The sequence below is a fragment of the Limanda limanda genome, chromosome 3, assembly GCF_963576545.1.
Source record: "Limanda limanda chromosome 3, fLimLim1.1, whole genome shotgun sequence".
Taxonomy (NCBI): Eukaryota; Metazoa; Chordata; class Actinopteri; order Pleuronectiformes; family Pleuronectidae; genus Limanda; species Limanda limanda.
This window is the reverse complement of record NC_083638.1, coordinates 25,030,875-25,050,921: the sequence shown is the minus strand read 5'-3', so window position 1 is coordinate 25,050,921 and position 20,047 is coordinate 25,030,875. Positions and strand designations below refer to the sequence as shown.

Below are 20,047 nucleotides of genomic sequence, written 5' to 3'. Positions count from 1 at the left end.
ATACTTTTTGAAATTTCAATATCAATTTTAACAGTGTACACGTCTATTTCTTTTTTAATGATCTCAAAATTGTTGTAACCTTTTTTATTAAAATGTCACCTTTCTAAAATACTTAACTGTTCATATAGGTTCTATTCTAAGGACCCTTTTCATGTAAACATTTAACTGCATTTTATACGATGGAAACTGCAATAATATAAATACTTTAATATTATAATTATTATTATTATTAATGGCCTATTATTTTTTATTATTGTTGTTGTTGTTATTCAGTGCTCATTCCCTTCTATTATATTCTATTACTCAGCTATAGTTAGGGGTATCGTTTGCACCTTCACCATTGAGGGGAGCTGTTGGCTCTTGGGACAGCAGGTGCTGTTGTATATATATATATTTATATACTTACACACTGCCCGGTACATTTTAACAAGTTATAACTTTTTATTCGTAAATAATATTTAATTTTGAGGGTTTGATACAAATACATTTCATCTGTAAAAGTGAGATTCTGGTTAATAGTTTTCTGTTCAACTCCCTATTTGTCTTTGACAGTTCAGAGGTTAAACTTCTTTGTTTTGGAAAATGCTGAATTAAACAAACTGTGAAAGCTGCTTTTAAACAATTCAAACTTTTATTATCATGACACGATCAAATTAAACTTTCAAGCCTTTAGAGATCTACTTGAACACATGCACTCTGTCCACTGATAGGAATCTGTCACTCTGACATGTGTGATAACGACAGCTACCCGATCAAGCTGTTGGAGAAAAAGTCTGATATGAAACACAAAGAAAAAAAAGATTCAAAACTGCATGTCATGCTGGAGCAGATGGTTAATGTGAGAACGGCAGAGGTGTGAGTTTAGAGAGCTGGTGTCTGCAGCGTGTCAGGCCACACAGGCCGATACATGCGAGAACTGAGTGACAAGCCACTTCACCTACCCGGCTCGTATTAACCTCAGAGTTCCTCATTGTTCACTTATCTTCATAACTGTAATGAAAGGTGAGCGACCTCTTCGGTGCGACTCACACAAAACAACCCGATAGGATCTTTACTTCTACGTCTTCTCCTTTTTCTGCCTAAACTCTCTTGTGAGACCATGTCACTAAAAATGTTAAAATACACAGATGAACCGTTTATTTTTTCTACAAGCAAAACACAAAGCATTACGATAATATGATTACAGTGAGCATTCCATCTCATTAATGACTTATTGGTGTCTCCCTCCTGTTTTAAATATGAAATGGAAATTGAAATATGTACAAACAGTGGTTTTTACTGATGATTAAAAGAGAACTTAAGACTTGAGGTGACATGAGGTGATACAAACATCGTAGACAGAAGGCCCGCCCCTCCTGGACCTTACTCATCATTAAAGCATTGGATTTAATGTTGAAAATGTGTAAAGAAACATTTCCCAGATATATTATGCACCAATAAATGTCTATATACACATTTAAAAATGCATACAGGACATAACAGTGACTTGCAGTTAAAATGCAACACCCCTGTTTCTCTCTTCCCCGACTGTACACTATTAATTATAGTTATTAAAGAGTAGTAGGTTATAAAAGGTTATCCACCTGAATGTAAAGAGTTGGTTAAGAAGATTGATACCACAGGTTTATAAATGTATCATATCATTTATTGTATAGACATTTAATATGAACTTAGTCTATTAAACCCTCACATCAGACTACAGGAAGTCACTGGACAACAAACAGGCCATCACCTAACTCCACAAACTGTTGTGTTTAGGTTTCTGTCCAGATTAGATAATATGAGTTTATCACTGAGGTTCAGACGTGTAAGACAAGATAGAAAGAAAAATGTTATTACCTGCCTGGAAGCAGGTTCCCACTACTTCCTGTTTCTCAATCGAAAGCTAAGATAACCCCCTGCTGGACAAAGCTTCATATTAACCGTGACACTTTCTCAGTCTTGGTAAAGCCAATAAAGCTACGTCCCAAACTCTCAACTAACTTTTATTTTTACATCAAAAAATCAAATTAAACCATAAAAAGAAGATGGATTATTTATCAGAGTTTGGAACCTGTCACTGTAGATGATCACGTTGAACAGCAGTGGTTTTGGCACCTTGGATATATTAAACAATGGTGTTTTAAAGTGCGGCCTTTTCATTTCAATGAAACTTGCTCACCCAGCACATGCTGCACGTACTGTCTGCTAAAAAAAGTTTTGTATGCTTCCTGTGGGCAAAACTATGACGCTCATGTGTTTGTGCCTTTACTCTCACAGCTGCAGTCGGTGGCATTTGAAATGTAAACTCAGTTGCCAGTTGCAAATACATTCTAATGCAATGATAAACAGTTCTGAAATGAATCCTGCCTTCATTTAAAAAACTTAAAGAGGTGTTGGTCAGTTTGGTGGATGTTTGTGTTGTTTCTGAATTTTATTGCATTATGGAGAGTTTTACAATATGTCACTGATAACATTTTGATTAAATATATTAAGCTCACAGAGTCAGTGACAATCAAGTTTTTGTAGACTTACTTTAATATGATGTCATCTTTTTATCATCTTTTCACAATTGTTTTATCACCATGTGTTTATCTATTCATTCTTTATGTGATCACAGTATTATGTGACATCGTCTTACACACACAGTACTTTGTTTTCGACTACCTCGACGTTGTTGTCTGGCTTTCATGTCACATATCCTGCTGATTGTTAATTGTCTTGTTTTTTGCTTCTTTGATTTGCTTACAAAGCACTTTGTAAACTTTGTTTTTAAAGGTGCATAAAGTTTATTATTATCATTATTACAGACTCACTGACTGTATCTGAGCTAATGATTTAAATTGTGATATTCAGAAAATGTTTTTTCATACTTTTAATGCTGTTCATTGTATATTTCTTTACAAGACTCTATAGAAGACCTTCCCTCTGAACCCTTGCGTCACATGACTTGCAGTTACAACTTTGGCCACCACATGGAGACTGCTGCTCTACGAAGCAGCCTGCTGCCACCACCTGGAAGTAGTGGGCAGGGGTCAGAGTTCAGGCTTTGAATATTTCAGGATGAATCTGAGGGACTCAGAACATGGGATACTTAAGGTAAGTTGTCTCTGTTATGTCTTTCTATTCCACACTTTCATGCTGCATAACCCAGTATTTTCAAGGGATTGATTCCTCTGTACAGCAGTATTGGTGCTATTCACACAAACCTACAGTTTTTACCAGAAGAGCAAGGCTGATTAAGCATCTAAGACCAGAAACTACTTTTAATGACCCCACCCGGACGTTTCCCTCCTTCCTATATGTACGTTTTTCTCTCCTGGTGACCCCTCCCCAGGACCTCATCGCTGAACTGGTACGTGAGCTTCTTCTTGATCTTTTTCACCTCTCCAGTTTTGCCGTAGTTGCGCAGAGCTCGAGCCATCTTCTGGTAGGTCATTTTCTTCCGGTTGCCCTTCTGGATTCCCCAGCGGTGAGCCAGAGCCTCTTTGTGTTTGGAGGAAAACTGGAATGTCCCTTTGTCTCTGTCCACCCACCAGATACTGTCCTTCATATCGCCATTCCTTAAAAGATCCAGCAGGAACTGGTACAAACGGATCTTCTTTTTATTTCCTTTTGGAGAGATCAGAGAGTTGTGTGTATTAATATTTTGGCTGCTCACAAATTTGTTTACATGTGAATTTAAAAGATAAGAAAAGGTTTGAAATTCTGTAACATTCTTTCTAGCAGACATGGGGAGGGATGACATTTTAAATATATTCTTGTTAAATTCAGTTCAGCTTATAGAATCATGAGCTGTAGGGTTTAGGTCACAGAAGGTCCTCTGACACAGGGGACTACGTTGGACTGTGAAACCGTGAGTCCTGATGTGCTGGACACGACATCTGCTCAACAAACAAATTGCTGACACATTTCTGCGGTAAAACTTGGTGACTCTAAACCGTGCTGACCAATAACCTGCATTATTCCATACAACCCATTGAAAAAAATCCAGCTTTGGAGACAAAAACCACAACGCAACATTGTGTCCACTTCTGTTGTGGATGTGTCACCACCTTGTAAAAGCAGTTGTGCAACAAATAGCTCATCCTAAAACTGCATTGTAAGCTGTCAGCAGAACATAAAGCTGACGTGAGTCAATACCCAACCTCCCCCACCCCAATAAAGACTAACTCCGGCCTGTAACCCAAAAAAGAACAGCTCTTATTCTTTGCTTCTACTTCTTAAGATTCAACCAATAAAACAAGTCCAGTGAGCATGTCTCCATATACCATGACCTGGTTGACTGAGAGACTCCACATGGCCTGCACAGTTGGTGTGTCTTAAAGTGTCAGTGTTAACTGCTTACCCCCCACACACACATACATACAGAGAATATGACATGCCCTGCAAGTCGGGTCCTTACCCAGCTCTCCTGGTATGACATAAGGAACTCGATCCCTCAGACACTCTTCGTCGGACACCTCCAGCGGGGGACTGCGTCCTCCGTGGTCCTCGTCGTCAGAGCTGCGCTGGGACATGTGCGTCGGATACAAAGTCCGAGGGAAGAATGCGACCTTCAACACAGACTCAGGGTTACTTCTCTAAAAAGTCTTAAATCTTAATATTTGATGATACATTATTGATTATTAAATATTTGAAATAATATAATTTAGAGTTTAAAAGTGTTACTTATAGTGTATACATTGTATTTCATTGTCAAGTCTATATGGTATTTTAATAATAACACAATACTGCCACAGTAAAGTGAATAAGAAGATGAGGAAGAAGAAGACAAAATAATTAATTGTATTTATTGAATTTATAAATAAAATTGTTCATACGAAAACATATCTGTAACCTTTGTGTTGCATTATTGGAATAGTATTATTTAAAATTGCAAAATATGCTGCTGCTGATATATTATAGGCCAATGTTCCTAACATCGAACATAGAGCTGTGGATCTGTGTGATCTGTATTAGTAGCTGTGTGTCTGGGTGGGCAAGTTAAACATCGTTATAACATCCTTTACAAAAACACAGTGCCTGGTGGAAAGCTACATGTGAACACACTGTGAATCGTGGTTTTCACATAATTTGCCCTCAACACGCTTCATGCATTTAGATGCATCAGCACCTTTTTTCCACACTCAAACACATTTTGCCTCCGTTAAAAAAGTAGCAGCCAATCTTTCCCGTGATCGCTAGTGAAATGTAACGTGTGTCATGAGATCTAAAAGCACACATGCTTTGTGGCCTTGTGAGGGATTCAAACAACAGACTCACAAGTTCAAACTTATTTATGTTGTCATTGTGTCTCTGCATTTACCCTGAAACCAGGCTTATGAAAAATAAAGTTTTTTGCATTTTCCATGGAAATGTAGTTTGTTTTATAAATTAATTAACTATTTACAATGACAGTCATTAGTAATGTTAGTGATAGTATTGAGGTTCACCTGGAAGCAGTGCTAAATGCACAAAGGAAAAATGACATAAGATTGTATCTTGTATATGTAAACTATTATTTTCCGGGTAAACATTCCTTAAAACGAGAAATGTTTTTTGTATGTATGTTCACAAAGGTATTACATTTTTTTTATTATGAACAGAGGAAGTGTTTATGTGCTCAGCTTTACTTTTGTCTGAAATTTAATATAATTAATAATTAAAAGATAATTAAAATAAGCACATGCATGTTTTTCTTTTAAATATGTGAAGCACTTTAATATTTATTATCATGAGTCAGATTGTGCAATTAAATCAAATTGTCCTTCCTTTTGTCTTATTAAGCACTTCAGGTCTTCACAACATGACTCAACAAATGGTAAATGTATCGGAAGAGATTTGAATTGTTGTCTAAAACCATCTCTGCTCTGTAAGCTCAGTAAGTTAAGTTGAGACTCAAGGCCGTGTTTATTTATATAAATATATATATACACAATAAACTGAAATAAAAAGAGAAGAAGAAAAATGTATAAACTAAAGATTTTCTTGTAACTCAAAAGATTCACTTCCTGATTTTGGTCAGAGGACCCTAAAAGGCCACTAACTCAAAATCTCCCTTGTTGTTTGGAACTCAATTGTGAATAATGCTGACTTTTCACTTTGCTGTGAATCTGAAGTAGATTTGAGGAGACTTTACTGTGAACAATATCAGTTAGCATGTGTTTCAGTCATATAACATCATGTACGCATGATAATTAACCAGGAATCGTTTTTATCTTTTCTCCTTTAGCTCCGAAAAATACTGAGACCCTCAAGTCTGATTAGTAATTTACATATTCAAATTAACAGTGAGCGAGGACACCATGTTGTGTAAACTGAATCATAATAAGGTAACATCGCCTAAAAAGTCAGACTGTTCACCATTGAAACAATAGAATATAGAAAACCAGGCATCCTGGGAAATATCTGTTAGGAATTTATTTAATCTTTAAAATCGTGATGGTGTAATATACTTCGAGCAGCAGTGCATTCTGGGCATGCTGTTGGAGTCAGTGTATCTGTGTATCTACATGTTTGCTGAAATCCTCTTCAACAAACTAATAATAAAAGTAACTGTGACCAATCAGTAGCCTAACTAAGCTAGCTTGTAGCACTCTGATCCTCATAACTTGCCACATTGTGACGCTCAAGCACAACAATATTATTAACTTTGTTTAACAGATTTTTGTAGGTGAGGCAGAATTTTTAATAGTTTAAAGTAGTCAGTCATATTAGGTTTAGTTTTTTTTAGGTTGGTTTGTGGGTAGCAGCGTCATTACGCTCACAGGTTTGGCAGTTTTCCTATTTTTTTCCGAGCTTTTCCACATAAAAGGCAACAACAGAAGGCTATCTGCAAATTTTGGATTGTAACACTTAAATGATTTAAAAGGACATCAACATTAAAGAACCCCTAAATATTGACAGTCACTTATTTTTTAATGTTTTATTCATTTAAACTAGATGCACAACAATGTTTAAATTTACGTGGAAGTTTCTTGTGTCCAGGTATACGTGCATCAATATGTGTGTGTGTGTGGGGGGGGGGGGGGGGTTATTTTGTGGGTTTCCGATGGACTCACCGGTTGCTGTAACACATGTGCATGTGCATGTGCCCCAAGATTTGGATCAAGCAGGCTTTCTGCGTCGTATCTTATGCCGTCGTGACGTATCAGGCCGGGCGGGTGGTGAGCCTGCACGCTCTGCAGTTCTGTGAAGTTGGCTTCTTGGAGGTTTTCAAATTCGGCTGGGTGCACGTGAGGGTGAGGGTGGTAGTCCCACTGATCTAAAGTGAGAAAAGTGAGAAACGACACAAAGGCCACAGGCTGTTTGATGGTACACCACTGGTTTGTTTTTGATTGCAACTTGTACCTCAAATACAAAGCTCCGGAAGAATTGTCTATAAAATATGTTTTTATGTTTTAAAAAATCAGGATTAAATTAAACATGACCGATGAACCTTTATAGTTGTGATAAGACGTCTAAAAGTGTGAGACAGTACTTGACACTGAGCTGTTAACTCATACTGCTTGAGTTGGCATTAACTGAAATTACATGTGGAGGATAATAATGGACCATTCAGCATGAAGCTCTTTCCTGTTTGTTGCCACACTAGCGGTTTTGCAGCAGCCGCTGACATTGAATTTTCACTTTTTCGCATCGTCTTTGATTTTTTTCCTCTCATTGTTTTTAATCATTTAAAAAGATAATTAATCAAGGTTTAACACTTTTTTTTTCTATATTTTAGGTATAACTACCAAAATAGGGTGGAGCCAGATACAGGTGAACACTTCACATGAAAACTAATCCAAAATGCAGTAGTGAATAAAATCCTTGTCACGCAGCTTTATCTTGATTTCAAGACATATTTATTACAATTACAACTGGAGCTTTCTCAGCAGCTCATTTTATGCTCTAACACTCCTCCCATAGAGGTTGTTTTGGTGCAATATTTAAAACAGTTGATTACCAGAGAAAGTAAAGCACCTCTCTTGGGGCAAAAGTCGTTCTATGTCTGTAGTTGAAGCAGCCAAAAGAAATTGCATCTGTTTCCTGTGTTCCATCCACCCTGATGTGGTGCGCTCCAGCTGCACACACTGCAGCCTTTTTATGTACAGTACAACAGAAAGGTTACTGTCACCACATCAGGCCATGGTGGTGGATTTGAAGAATAAAAAGAGAGACGACCATAAGAAATGACGATAAAAAAGATTAGAGTACCGGGTTGTATACAAGATTAATTTTAGAGGATCTAGTTGATGTAATTAAAGTCACCCTAACAGTCCTTATTATTTGCTTCTATTTCATGGTGTTTTTAAATCAAAAATGAGAAATTCAACGAACAAGTGATGGTTTGATTTGATAAAAAATTAGACAAAAAATGGTGAAGTAAAACTCACCTGCCTGGATATCAGTATCAAGGACATATGGAGTATAATATTCCGTGATTTGAGGTCTGTAGATCTCTGGGTCATACATCTCCTCTGGATGCTGCAAAAGCAAATAAACAAAATACATTATACATTTTCAGACACAAAATAACATTAAAAAGAGAAAATCTTTTACTAGTGTATATACTTCAGACGACACACATCAGCCCTGATGTGAAATATTGATACTCAGCAAATTTAGAAAAATATAAACATCGTCTCACAACATACAAAATATACAAAGTTTGAAAATTCTTGTAAACATCTTGGCAGTGTTTTAAAACTGAGATGAGGCTTCAGCAACATTTGTCAAAATGATCTTTTTTCTTTTCTCTGCCGTTGTGAAACTCTCCGGAACGTTTGAGTTTCATTTTCACGATGATCTCAGTATAAAAGGCTCACACTTTGTATCCTGTATTCAAAATGAAGTAGACTCACAAAAGTCATGTACTGAAAAATGAATATTGCCCATCCTCTTGAATATCAAATTTCTTTTCATTTTTGTCTTCCTTTAAAAAACACATACGTTGCTTTGAGCCTGAGATGTTTTAAGTGACTGAAGTGTTTAGAAAGGCCTATAAATAAAATAAAGCATACTTACAGGTGGGATGAGATAGCTCTCCATTCTGTATGGATGCAACATGGAGACCTCTTCTCCAATGGACCGACTCTAAGACGCTTTGCTGGCAAAACACTCTCAACCTTTCAAAACTTTTGCGGCACCATTGCACAATGTTTCAAAATTTCCTCTCACTCAACGAAAAAACCCCAAAAAGTCTCCCTCTCTCTTATTGTAACGCGGCGTCGACCTTCGCTACCGCCGAGGGCCTTCAGCCGTGTCAGATAAAATGGAATAAGCGAGGCCTGCTGTTTAACTGTGAAATGAAAAAGGAACTTTTGACTTCTGTAAAATGTGTGTGGGTGGGAGCAATCGAGTGTGTCTGCTGAAGCTTCCTGGGCATTGATGATTTGTCTGAGAAGACCATGACCTTTTTATCAGGGTCTATCTACTGTCCCCTCCCTCAAGCAGCCAATCACCACCAAGAGTTGTTTGCCCCACTCCCTTTAATGTTTTAGACTTTTAACATATTTTTAATTAATGCATGTGTTGGACTCCACACCAGTAGAGTCACAGATCGAATAGAGGATCTATATACTCTTACCTAATATCCTTTATAACAATTAACTACATCAAACTGAATTAATCGGTTTATTAAAACATGCCACTCCACTCACTTACAGATAATATCAAACAACACTTAGAAGCATTAAATGACTAGAACATTATAAATACTTTTATTTATTAAATGGACATGGAATCAGTTACAGTTCACATGCACCACAAAGACAGTGTCATTCATTACGTTTGTCAGCACATCAAATGGCCGGGTTTCTACCTGCAGTCCTGAAACTGACAGACTGAAAGTGCACACGGTGACACACACACACACACACATCTGCAAGATAAGATGGAGGTACAGTATCAGTGGTGTAACTACACTGAGGTGAATAGAGATTACGGTTATCACAAAGCGGAGACGCTGCTCGAACCTTTCCTGGGGGAACTGATTCCATCTGCTGCAACACAACAATAGCCAACAAAGAAACCGCCAAATTATCTGTTTTTTTGTAATTGGTATAAATAAATGTTGCTGTTTATTTTTGGTCCTCTGTGTGTTTGTTAGACAAAATAAAAGTCAAATATGTTCGCTACTAGTTTCTGAACATATTGCAACTGTTGATGATGAGATGAGATAATCATTGCATGGTCCAGTAAGTGTGTAGCACTAAACCTGAGTGTATATTGTCAGACCTGCTGTTTTAAGAAGATGACTGCAGTATTGAGATAAGGTTATGTGCTGAAAATATATTTCTGAATGATTATGATGTTCTGATTATTTTGCTCCTACCAACATAAGAATTAGTATTCCTATTGGTGCTGAGAGCTTAAAAACTCTGTCGTAACTTTGACTAATACTCTTTAAAGCTCTATACAGGATAGTGAGGTACAGGAGTGACAGGGGAAGACAGTTCTGTGCAGATTTACAGTGTGTACACCACTTCTCTCATGGATTGTATCATGTCACAGCTAAACTGTAAAACAGGTGGTTCAGATCATTTGTTCTTTGTGTGTGTTGTAACTTTTGGTCAAAATGTCGTCCTGTCCTCTTTCCTAACTGATGGAGGACCATCAGAATATCTGTATGTGGAGCTATTAAAACTCACAGACTGTGGCCAGCCCCCATCTTAATCACAGCTGGTTGAACAAAACCGATGGTGTATACAGCAACATTTTCCGAGAGTATTAATACACAGCTGCAGCAAACCAGGCACTATTTCCATCACAACTATTTCCAGTAGAGCCAAAGTATAATGTAGTTTTTTTCTGGTGATTTTTTTGTTCATCCTGAGCAACAATGCGACTAAAAGCAGTTTAAAAGGTTAAAACTTAAGTCTGTAAATGTATTAAACTAGGTCAGTTTTTATATATTTTATATATTTAAGTGCTGTCATTTCAATAGAAGTACTTGGATCATTGAATTAATAGAAGTAGTAGTAGCACATTGTAAAAATACCACGGAAAAAACACACTATCACCAGAGAAATATACATTATGATATATTTGGGTTTAAATATTTTGTCTATTATTGTGTAAATTAAAGCTGCAGCTGGTAAATGCAGATTATTATTATTTATGTGCTGATATTCTGTAAGAATTACCCAAATCTAACGAGGAAGCAGTTATCTTAACCCTCAACAAGAGTGAGGGAAAACTACCAAAATAACCTTATTACTGGGGGGAGAAAATGTAGAAACCTAAGAGAGAGCCGCATGGTAAAACCCAGGATGGACAGAATATGCATTAGATCAGCAAAATATCAATATTTACAATAGTGATTAGAAGAAACAGTTTGTAACATAATGGAAAAGTGTTTCAATGTTTAAGGTATTTGTACATAACAAAAATGTCAGATAGAGATGAGTTATTGTAAGTAGGGATGGGTATCGTTTGGTTTTTATCCGATACCGGTTCCTAACCGATACTTTTAAAACGATACCGGTGCCTAAACGGTGCCTGAACCGAAACTTTTTTCAAAAAAGTGCACAAAACGATGCTTGACTAAGAAAGGCTTTTTTATTGCCAAATATATTAACTGTTTAAAGTAGATTATAAATATAAATAAATACAAAACCCTTTTTAACTTAAAACTATGAATAACATACGAACTGTTAACAAAAGTTTATACTTAAATAAATAAAAATAAATACAAAATACACACACTCTGACTCGTGACTCTGACTTCGGTGCCTGAGCCAAATGAAGACTGAGGGTCGCTTTCCCGTCACGCGGAGACCCCCGTGTCTCCGCGGCGGGGGCTGTCGCAGGGGGGCTTCGGCCCCCCGCCTTCGCCCCCCCAAATGCAGACATTTCTCGGCGTGGTCTTCGCTCCTCCCGCCCCGAGCCTTTCCAAGCCGACCCGGAGCCGGTCGTGGCGCACCGCCACGGAGGAAATGCGCACGGCGGGGGCCAGCCGGCGCCGGGGAGAGGTCTCCCGAGGAGATCCCCCACCACCACCACCACCACCTGCACGGGAGCCCTGACGCACACGGGGCGCGGGCAGCGCGGGGACAAGATTTTGTCCACCGGCAGCCGCGCCTGCGGGGGCCCGGCGGCCGGCGGGAGCCGCCGCTTCCCGTGAAGGAAGGAGCGGAAGTGTGAGGAGGCGGGAGGAGCGGAGACCTCAGTCTTCCATTGGCTCAGGCACCGAAATGAAGCACCGAAATCTCCGTTGCATTTCGGTCCGGGTAGGTACCGGTTGTATCGGTACCCAACCCTAATTGTAAGTAATGGTGGAGTATGTGAGCAGATGAATAGTATGTGAAGTAGTCTTGTTGTTATCATTGTCCATGATCAGCTGCCACCACGATCACGCTCCATAATCCATCATCAGGATCCACCACCACAACTATCAGGATCCACCATCAGCCTCCAACACGATCTCTGTGTTGTAAACCAGGAGAATAAATGTGTTTTATCCAACGATACACACAATCATTTCAAACAGTTCTGTGAATGGACAAAAAAGAAAATCCTTTATACTGTTGATTGGTCCTCAAACCTTCATCACGTGAAATTCATACAGGGAAATTTTATAAGCCGTATACAATTTATTAAAGTTATTTGAGATTTGAGAGGTCAAATTTGAATAGATATAATGTTCGCAGGCAGTGGGAGCTGCTGCCTTTTGTGAGTCCTTTTCTGACCTTATGGGCACTAGCACACTACAATATATGATAACAATTTGACGAGACACTTTCAGCAGCTTAAAGAATGATTCAGTCAAACATATACGTTACTTTGTCTAGTGTGGTTACAGCAGGATTGACTGAAGAATTGGATTGTAAACTTTCATTGAAGTTTCAAAATAAAACTGTATTAAATTCAGCTCTGCTGTACTCGTCACAGGTCTGTGTTTCCTCTTTACATGCAGACATCTATAGACTGTCTGTCTGATCTGCTTCTCCCAGCATTTTTCAATGACTTTTCAAATGCGCCCCCGGTTTTCTACACAGAACTCCATTAGTCGCTGTCTGTTTGTTGTGCTTGTGGCCTGAGAAATAAAGTACACGCATACAGTGCATGCACACCATGAGTGACATATTATTAAATGAGGAACTGGGTACTTTTGTCTCAGATTCAGTTCCCTGAAGTCCGTCTTTAAATGAGTCCATGTCGTGTCATACGGTGTGGATGATCCAGGCTCCGATAAGAGCCGGTTGCTTTTTGTTGGTGTTTGTTTTCCTCTGATATTCTAGGACTTGAAGTTGATTTCCACTGTAACCCTTTTATTGAAGTGCCAAGTCTCTGAGCAACCATGTTTCTTCCTTGATGCAGTTTGTCCTGTTGAAATGTCCTTTGAGAACAAACTGAATCCACACAAGCTCCAGGTGCCGCAGCCCAGTTAAACCTTCACTGCCTCAGTGTCTGTGGGAAAGCAAAACCAAAGTGCAAGAACAAGAACAGACATTATTGTGTAAGACATCTGCGAACGTGCAGTTGAATCATGGAGGCAGAGGACATTTTGGTTTCAGTACACAGAAATATTTTCCACCATCATTGTTTTTCCATTTCGTATTATCAAACAGTTAAAGTAATGTAACTGGTGGGTTTAAACCGAAAAGTTGTCATTACCCAGAGAGATCACATACTGTATCTTGTTTTTTGAAAATATGTACATGCTACTTAGGAATGGCTGAAGTTGAAGTTTGTAGTGTAAAAATTATTTAACATGATTTTCACACTCTGGCCATGGACTCCACAATCCAGGTAATCGCTTTATATTTTGGCTTTTATGTGCCGTATATAGTGGTGGAAACAATGGAATGAAAAAAACACAACAACCACACAAAACATGTGAGAATGACAATCTCCAGTGTTTGTCTGTGTCACATGAGTCATTTATTTGTGCTCCCACAGAGAAACACAACTCACAAAAAACAGTTTCTCAAAGTGTCATATCAGCAGGGGTGAGATGTAACTCAGTACATGTCCTCAAGTTACTTTTAAATTCCTGGTTAAGTGTCAGCTATGGAATAACATTGTCTGGCAGTAGCACTGCACTGTTAAACAATCATACAGATCAGAGTGAGCAAACTGGTTAAACACCTTCATTTATTTTGCTAACATTAGTGTCCACGTTGCTCAGACCACAGTGTTCTGAAAAAAATAAATGTAAGTTTTGTTTTCCAGTTTATTTTACTTAGAAATTCAAATGTTTACTTCTTAGAGGGATAATGTGTCATTTATCATCCGTTAAAGAACATTTTCAAAACTGGAATTTGACTTGTCATTGAATATGTTTTACAGTGGGCTGCTGCTGCAGCCTAATGGAATAATTGGACATTTTTGAATAATACAATTTACCCCCTTGCCTAGAGTCAGAGGAGAGGATCAATACCTCTCTCATTTCTGTATGTGACACTAATTTGACACTACAGCCAGCAGATTAGGGTTCTTATTATCACCCAGACTGGAAACATCATCTGGCCTTGCTCTGTCCACAGGTAACAATCTTTTTATCTGTATGTGTAGATGCGGTGGAGTGTTTCTAACTAATGAGATGCAACATCATTCATCCTTAAAGGTGCTGGTAGGTAGAGCTACTTCCAGGCTTTCTACTAAGTTGAGCTCACCAGCTGCTCACTGCATAGTCATATTTAAAGCCGATCGTTTCAACTTGTGACAAGAAAACTAATAATCCCAAACTGTCAAACTGCTCCTTTACATAAAGGATGTCAACACATCTCAACGGGTTTTCATGATATTTTAAACGTACTCACACTCTATGATAACAACTTGTCCAGTGAGTTGTTATGTATAAAACACAGTCGAGAGCAGGGATATATTTGTGACGCAGTGTGAAGTTGCCCTGCCTGCATATACTGGCCTCTGGTTTGGTCCCACCACAGGGTGTAACTGAACACTTCACAGTTTCTTCTGAATACAGTCACAAGATCCGTATCTGTGATGTTTCGAGCCCACACAGGCACACACACAGATACAGTGGCACCTCTTACTTCACGGTGGCAGAGTTCGGCCCCTGAGGTCTCGGGGGCCTGCTGTGTAGAGGTGTCAATGCTCTCATCACTATCTTTGCATGCTTTTATTTTAAGAGCCTACTGAAATTCTGAAGGCGGCACCGTCTGCTGGTTGTACAGTACTACTATTACTGGTGTTTATTTAACACTTCAGTACTGATGAGCTATATTCAGTGAAACCAGGATGTTATTCACTGTATTCTGCCCCCCATCCGCTTTTAACTGCGCAAACTAAAGCCTCCCTCATTTCTCAACAGAACGTGATACAATAATGTGATGTTTAACATGCGGCTGTTGCTGAAAAACCGTGTGAGAGAAGTCACGGCACAGGGTCACGAGGTTTTGCCCACATACCCGAGCAGAGGGGAATGACACGCATGACCACTGACTGTGGAAAACAGGATACAGGGTACGTCGCAACAGGAAGTGTTGCACTCCTCCTCTGCAGAATATCAGTTTGACCAGAATGACTGCAGGTTGATGTCCACACTCTGTAACTCCTGTGGCTCTATTCACATTTCGTAATCGTCTTTGCTCGCCATTTCTTCTGAGATAGTTGAGTAATTTGGTTGAGAGAAAAAAAAGGGTTTGAGCAAAAAAAGATTAAAGAAAGAAGAGAAAAGAAAAGAAAAGATCCCTGACAAGCTACATTATTGTTTTTTACTGCTTGAATGCAAATGGCAATGGCAGCATATCTGTTTATCTGTCTATCCGTCTATCTGTCTATCTGTCTGTCTTACCATCTTAATCCAAATTACATTGCACTCGCTCACAAATGGAAAAATGTATACTATGATTTGCTGAAAGGGTATAAAAGCTATATCAGTTTTGAAAAATTATAAATAATAACATAAGTAAAGAACAAATTGATAAATATAGTACAAACAGACATTTGGACATTGTTTTGCAGATACGGATACTAGATAAATATAACAGACATGAGACAGAGAGTATATTGCAATCTATCTATCTATCTATCTATCTATCTATCTATCTATCTATCTATCTATCTATCTATCTATCTATCTATCTATCTATCTATCTATCTATCTATCTATCTATCTATCTATCTATCTATCTATCTATCTATCTATCTATCTATCTATCTATCTATCTATCTATCTATCTATCTATCTATCTATCTATCTATCTATCCATATATCTATCTATCTATCTATCTATCCTTCTATCTATCTATCTATCTATCTATCTATCTATCTATCTATCTATCTATCTATCTATCTATCTATCTATCTATCTATCTATCTATCTATCTATCTATCTATCTATCTATCTATCTATCTATCTATCTATCTATCTATCTATCTATCTATCTATCTATCTATCTATCTATCTATCTATCTATCTATCTATCTATCTATCTATCTATCTATCTATCTATCTATCAAACAAACACATTATCAGACACTCTAGAAATTGGAAAATACAAAGCAAATCCTGCTAAATCAACCTTGCAAACCTAGACTCTATGTCATATCGGTGTACTCTTGTGAGGAAAGTCAGGAAACGCCCACAGTCTCAGGCAGAGACCGAGTCTCAGGTCTTACCGTCGCTCTCAGTTCAGTACAGCAGTGATCAGTTGTAAATGTGTCCACGACAGAGTTGCTAGACGGCTGGAAGCATATTGCCAAAGGTGGTTCAAAAACTCAGGCTTTCTATTTATCTCTGAATTAGCAGGGGAACTAAAAACTTCCTTAATTTTACCAATTTAGGTTGGTACCATGAGGCTTCTTCTTCTTCTTCTTCTTCTTCTTCTTCTTCTCCTTCTTCTTCTTCCTTATTAAAACAAGAAGGTGACAAACAAAGCACATTTTTCAGGCTGTGAATCCAGTATGGACTCCTGCAACTGCTGCTGAGTTCATTCAGTCGAAGTAAGACTGAACTCCTGACCCTGTATTTAATCCTGAAATGACTGTAAATGAATCTCCAAAATCACACTGATTGTATGAACGTGACCTTGTTGATTCAACACTGCATGTCCATCAAGAATTCATACCTAACAGTGTTTTTTTCTTTCATTTTTTCTTTTTCTATAAAGAATAAATATTAGTTGAGAAATGTAAAACAAGTGTAATGTAAATAAATTAAAAAAATACAAAAATTAATAGAAACTTCCTCTTTATAGTTTGTTGCTTGGTTTGTTTGTTTGTTTGTAAGCAAGATTTTGCAAAAACTTCTGGAAGGATCTTCTTTGGGGATATTTTTCAATGTTTTCTCCGAGAAAACTTTAATCTTAAAGTATCAGTGTGTAGAATTTAGTGACATCTAGTGGTGAAGTTTCATCTTGCAGCTGAATACCAATAACCTTACCCGCCCCTTCTAGACATGAAAGAGAACTTGTGGTAGCCTTCAGTTATCATAAATACTCAAAAGGTGTTTGGTTTGTCCCGTTTGGACTTCTGTAAAAAACATGGCTGCCTCCGTAGACAGGACCCGCTCCCGATGTCAATATAAAGCATTTAAAATAAAGGACCCGTTTTAGGGTAAAGAAAACACACTAGGATTATTTTATACTCAATTTCTAACAATAGATCCATTTCACCTAAATCTTACACACTGTACCTTTTAATGCAAAAAAACCCGACATGTTTATGGGACTGATATCTAGGAGTGTGTGCAGAATTTGGGGCAGATAACAATAAAAATCTGGATCTAGTGTGTTTAAATGTGGTTAAACAAGGGAACTGTTGGGCCTTGGGGGAGGTTTATGCTCTACTGAATGCCATTGTTGTTTATTTGTACTTTCAGAATGTAGTGACAGTTAAACTGAGGCATCAATTTGAATGTGACAAACTGATTTTTGGAACAGTCCGATCAGTGGTGGTACCCCTGAGACAACAAATATCAAGCATCAAGGACAGCTCCTTTATTTTTGAATTTGGTCAAAGAGGGTGCAAAGTCCCAGCACAGTTGGAAATGTCTGATGTATGTACGCATGGAAAATAGTTGTCAGAAGTCAATGTAATCTGCTTTGTGTAATTGTTTGTTTCGTGACCTAAAAAGTTAAGAAACAAAGTGAGCTTGACTTTATTTAGATTTTCATGTGATATGATCTGATGCATAATTTCTGTATAATAATTCAAGCAATGAGCTAAATTTGTATTTAATTTGATAAAAACATGAAAGACTTATAGATGATGTATGCAGTCTACCTTGTGGGACTCAAAACAGTGTAAGCTACCAGCCATCCCTTCAACATGAAATTTTGGACGGCCTTTGCATCTTCACAAACAATTCAGCATAAATTTGTATCTAAAACCCTCAAACCCTTTTTTCCCATGTTTCACAAGCGACGTTGGGTGGACAGTCCACAGAGAGGGACCAGGTTTCCTGGCTGATAGTCACCAGAGGTTTCAGTGGCCGTCGTGTGTTTCACAATGACATGGAACGGAGGCTCCACATGCATGCGAGGGGACATCCAGCTCCTCTCACTTCTTATTCCTGATTCCTCATTTTCTCTGGACTCCACAAGGTTCAACTATCAGACTGGGCTGTTGGTATTATTAGACAAAGGTGAATCACAAGGCACACAGACAGGCTCACACACACACACACACACGCGCGACATGACATGAGGAACTTTAAAGTATATAGTAAAGTATGTAATCTGCTGTTTGAATCTGTTAAATAACATTTGAATGTAACTTTTTTTTATAACTTCATTCCCAAACTACACACACAAACACATACATTTACCCATATAAGGCTATAAGGACTGTATGTGCCTTTGTTCTGTAAACATCCAAGTTCCTCTTTTTTATATATTGCTCAAGTCAGATGAAGATGACTCATTACTGATATTAATCATGTTTTTCTTTGTTATCGTTACATCTCACTCTGCTGCGAATGCATGTCCGAGTTGGTCAGTCTATTTTTAGGAATCTGAGAACGGTTAAAGAGTGGTTAGACTTTATGTCATACTTATATTATATAAGTATATCATTATATCTTGTATTAATATAAATGAGTTAAGCCCCTGATTGCACAGTCAGTTTGAATCCACCAACGTGTTTTTGACAGGTGTTAAAGCTGGTCGTCATCATTCTTCAACATTTAAGCCAATTGATGTTATTCATTATTATGATGGTAAATATACCTCAGAATATAGACCCATATTATTCAATCTCTTTAACAACTGAGTCAAAGTATAATCAAAAAGAGGATGGAGCAGAAGTCCTAAAGATGGCTGAGTTATTGACTATACATGTCCTCTAAACACAGTTTAAAGTGCAGATAATGCTCCGGCAGGGGTTGACATGTAATTTGCTTTGGTGAAATAATAACGTAACTTTTTGGGGCTGCTGTCAGGGCAAACTTGAGACTGTAAATCAAGCAGTTAACTCCTGTCACATACACCACCTGGTGGTCAGGCAGTTTAGTAGGAGAAGTTACAGATGAACCTTGGGTGTTCTACTAGAGATGAAGTGTTCAGAGCATCATTACATCACAATAGGAAAATATTGCTTTGACAAAAATACAGGCCCGTGCATCAATTTGTGTATGTTAAAGAGTATAAACATCTCGGGAAAAAACACTTCTGTGAGTTAATTCTGATATCTGTAACATGACAGGGACATACTCCTGTCTGACAACAATATAGAATATGATGACAACAGTACACATGGATCAAAATGTGGATTGCGTCTGTGTATTAAATATATACATGAACTACATTAAAGGTTCAGGGTGTAGACTTTAGTGACATCTAGTGGTGTAGTTGAATACTGCAGCTGAATACCCCCCTCACTCACCCTGTCAGACTGAACTTTTACAGGGATAGTTCACCATAAAAAGGAAAAAATTCACTTATCTTCTCACCACTGTGCCAATGGAGGGGGGGTGAGGTTGTAAGAGGTAAGCAGTGCTGCAGCCAAATCCAATACAATCCAATATGTTACCCTGTTATCCTCCTCTGGAGCAACAAATGAACGTGGATCACAGACAACATTTGCTGTATATGACCTTGTTTCAACTTGAATTTGAATCTCTCCTGAGTCTATAGACACTGGGCAGAAAACATCAAATAGTCACAAGGACGTTTAGGTTCAAACTAACTA

General features: G+C 38.1%; 1 protein-coding gene and 1 long non-coding RNA gene across 2 annotated transcripts; both read right to left on the bottom strand.

Moving 5' to 3' along the window:
• Positions 1 to 1,114: 1,114 nt before the first annotated feature.
• Positions 1,115 to 9,318, bottom strand: spi1b (Spi-1 proto-oncogene b). The gene is made up of 5 exons (XM_061068077.1): positions 8,971 to 9,318; positions 8,340 to 8,430; positions 7,023 to 7,225; positions 4,385 to 4,535; positions 1,115 to 3,591 (listed from the first exon to the last, which is right to left on the bottom strand). The coding sequence occupies exons 1-5, from the start codon at positions 9,010 to 9,012 to the stop codon at positions 3,278 to 3,280; spliced, it is 801 nt and encodes a 266-aa protein (XP_060924060.1). The 5' UTR covers positions 9,013 to 9,318; the 3' UTR covers positions 1,115 to 3,277.
• A 2,762-nt stretch (positions 9,319 to 12,080) lies between these two features.
• Positions 12,081 to 16,597, bottom strand: LOC132999041 (uncharacterized). Its single transcript, XR_009678019.1, has 3 exons — positions 16,538 to 16,597; positions 13,056 to 13,356; positions 12,081 to 12,372 (listed from the first exon to the last, which is right to left on the bottom strand). It is a non-coding gene; the product is annotated as an uncharacterized LOC132999041 (long non-coding RNA).
• Positions 16,598 to 20,047: the final 3,450 nt, after the last annotated feature.

Coding starts and splice junctions, on each gene's coding strand:
- spi1b (XM_061068077.1), bottom strand. CDS start 9,012: ATGTTGCATCCATACAGAATGGAGAGCTATCTCATCCCACCT. Junction 4,536..7,022: donor CACATGTGTTACAGCAACCG/GTGAGTCCATCG, acceptor TCTGTGTTGAAG/GTCGCATTCTTCCCTCGGAC. Junction 3,592..4,384: donor TGTCATACCAGGAGAGCTGG/GTAAGGACCCGA, acceptor TCTCTCCAAAAG/GAAATAAAAAGAAGATCCGT.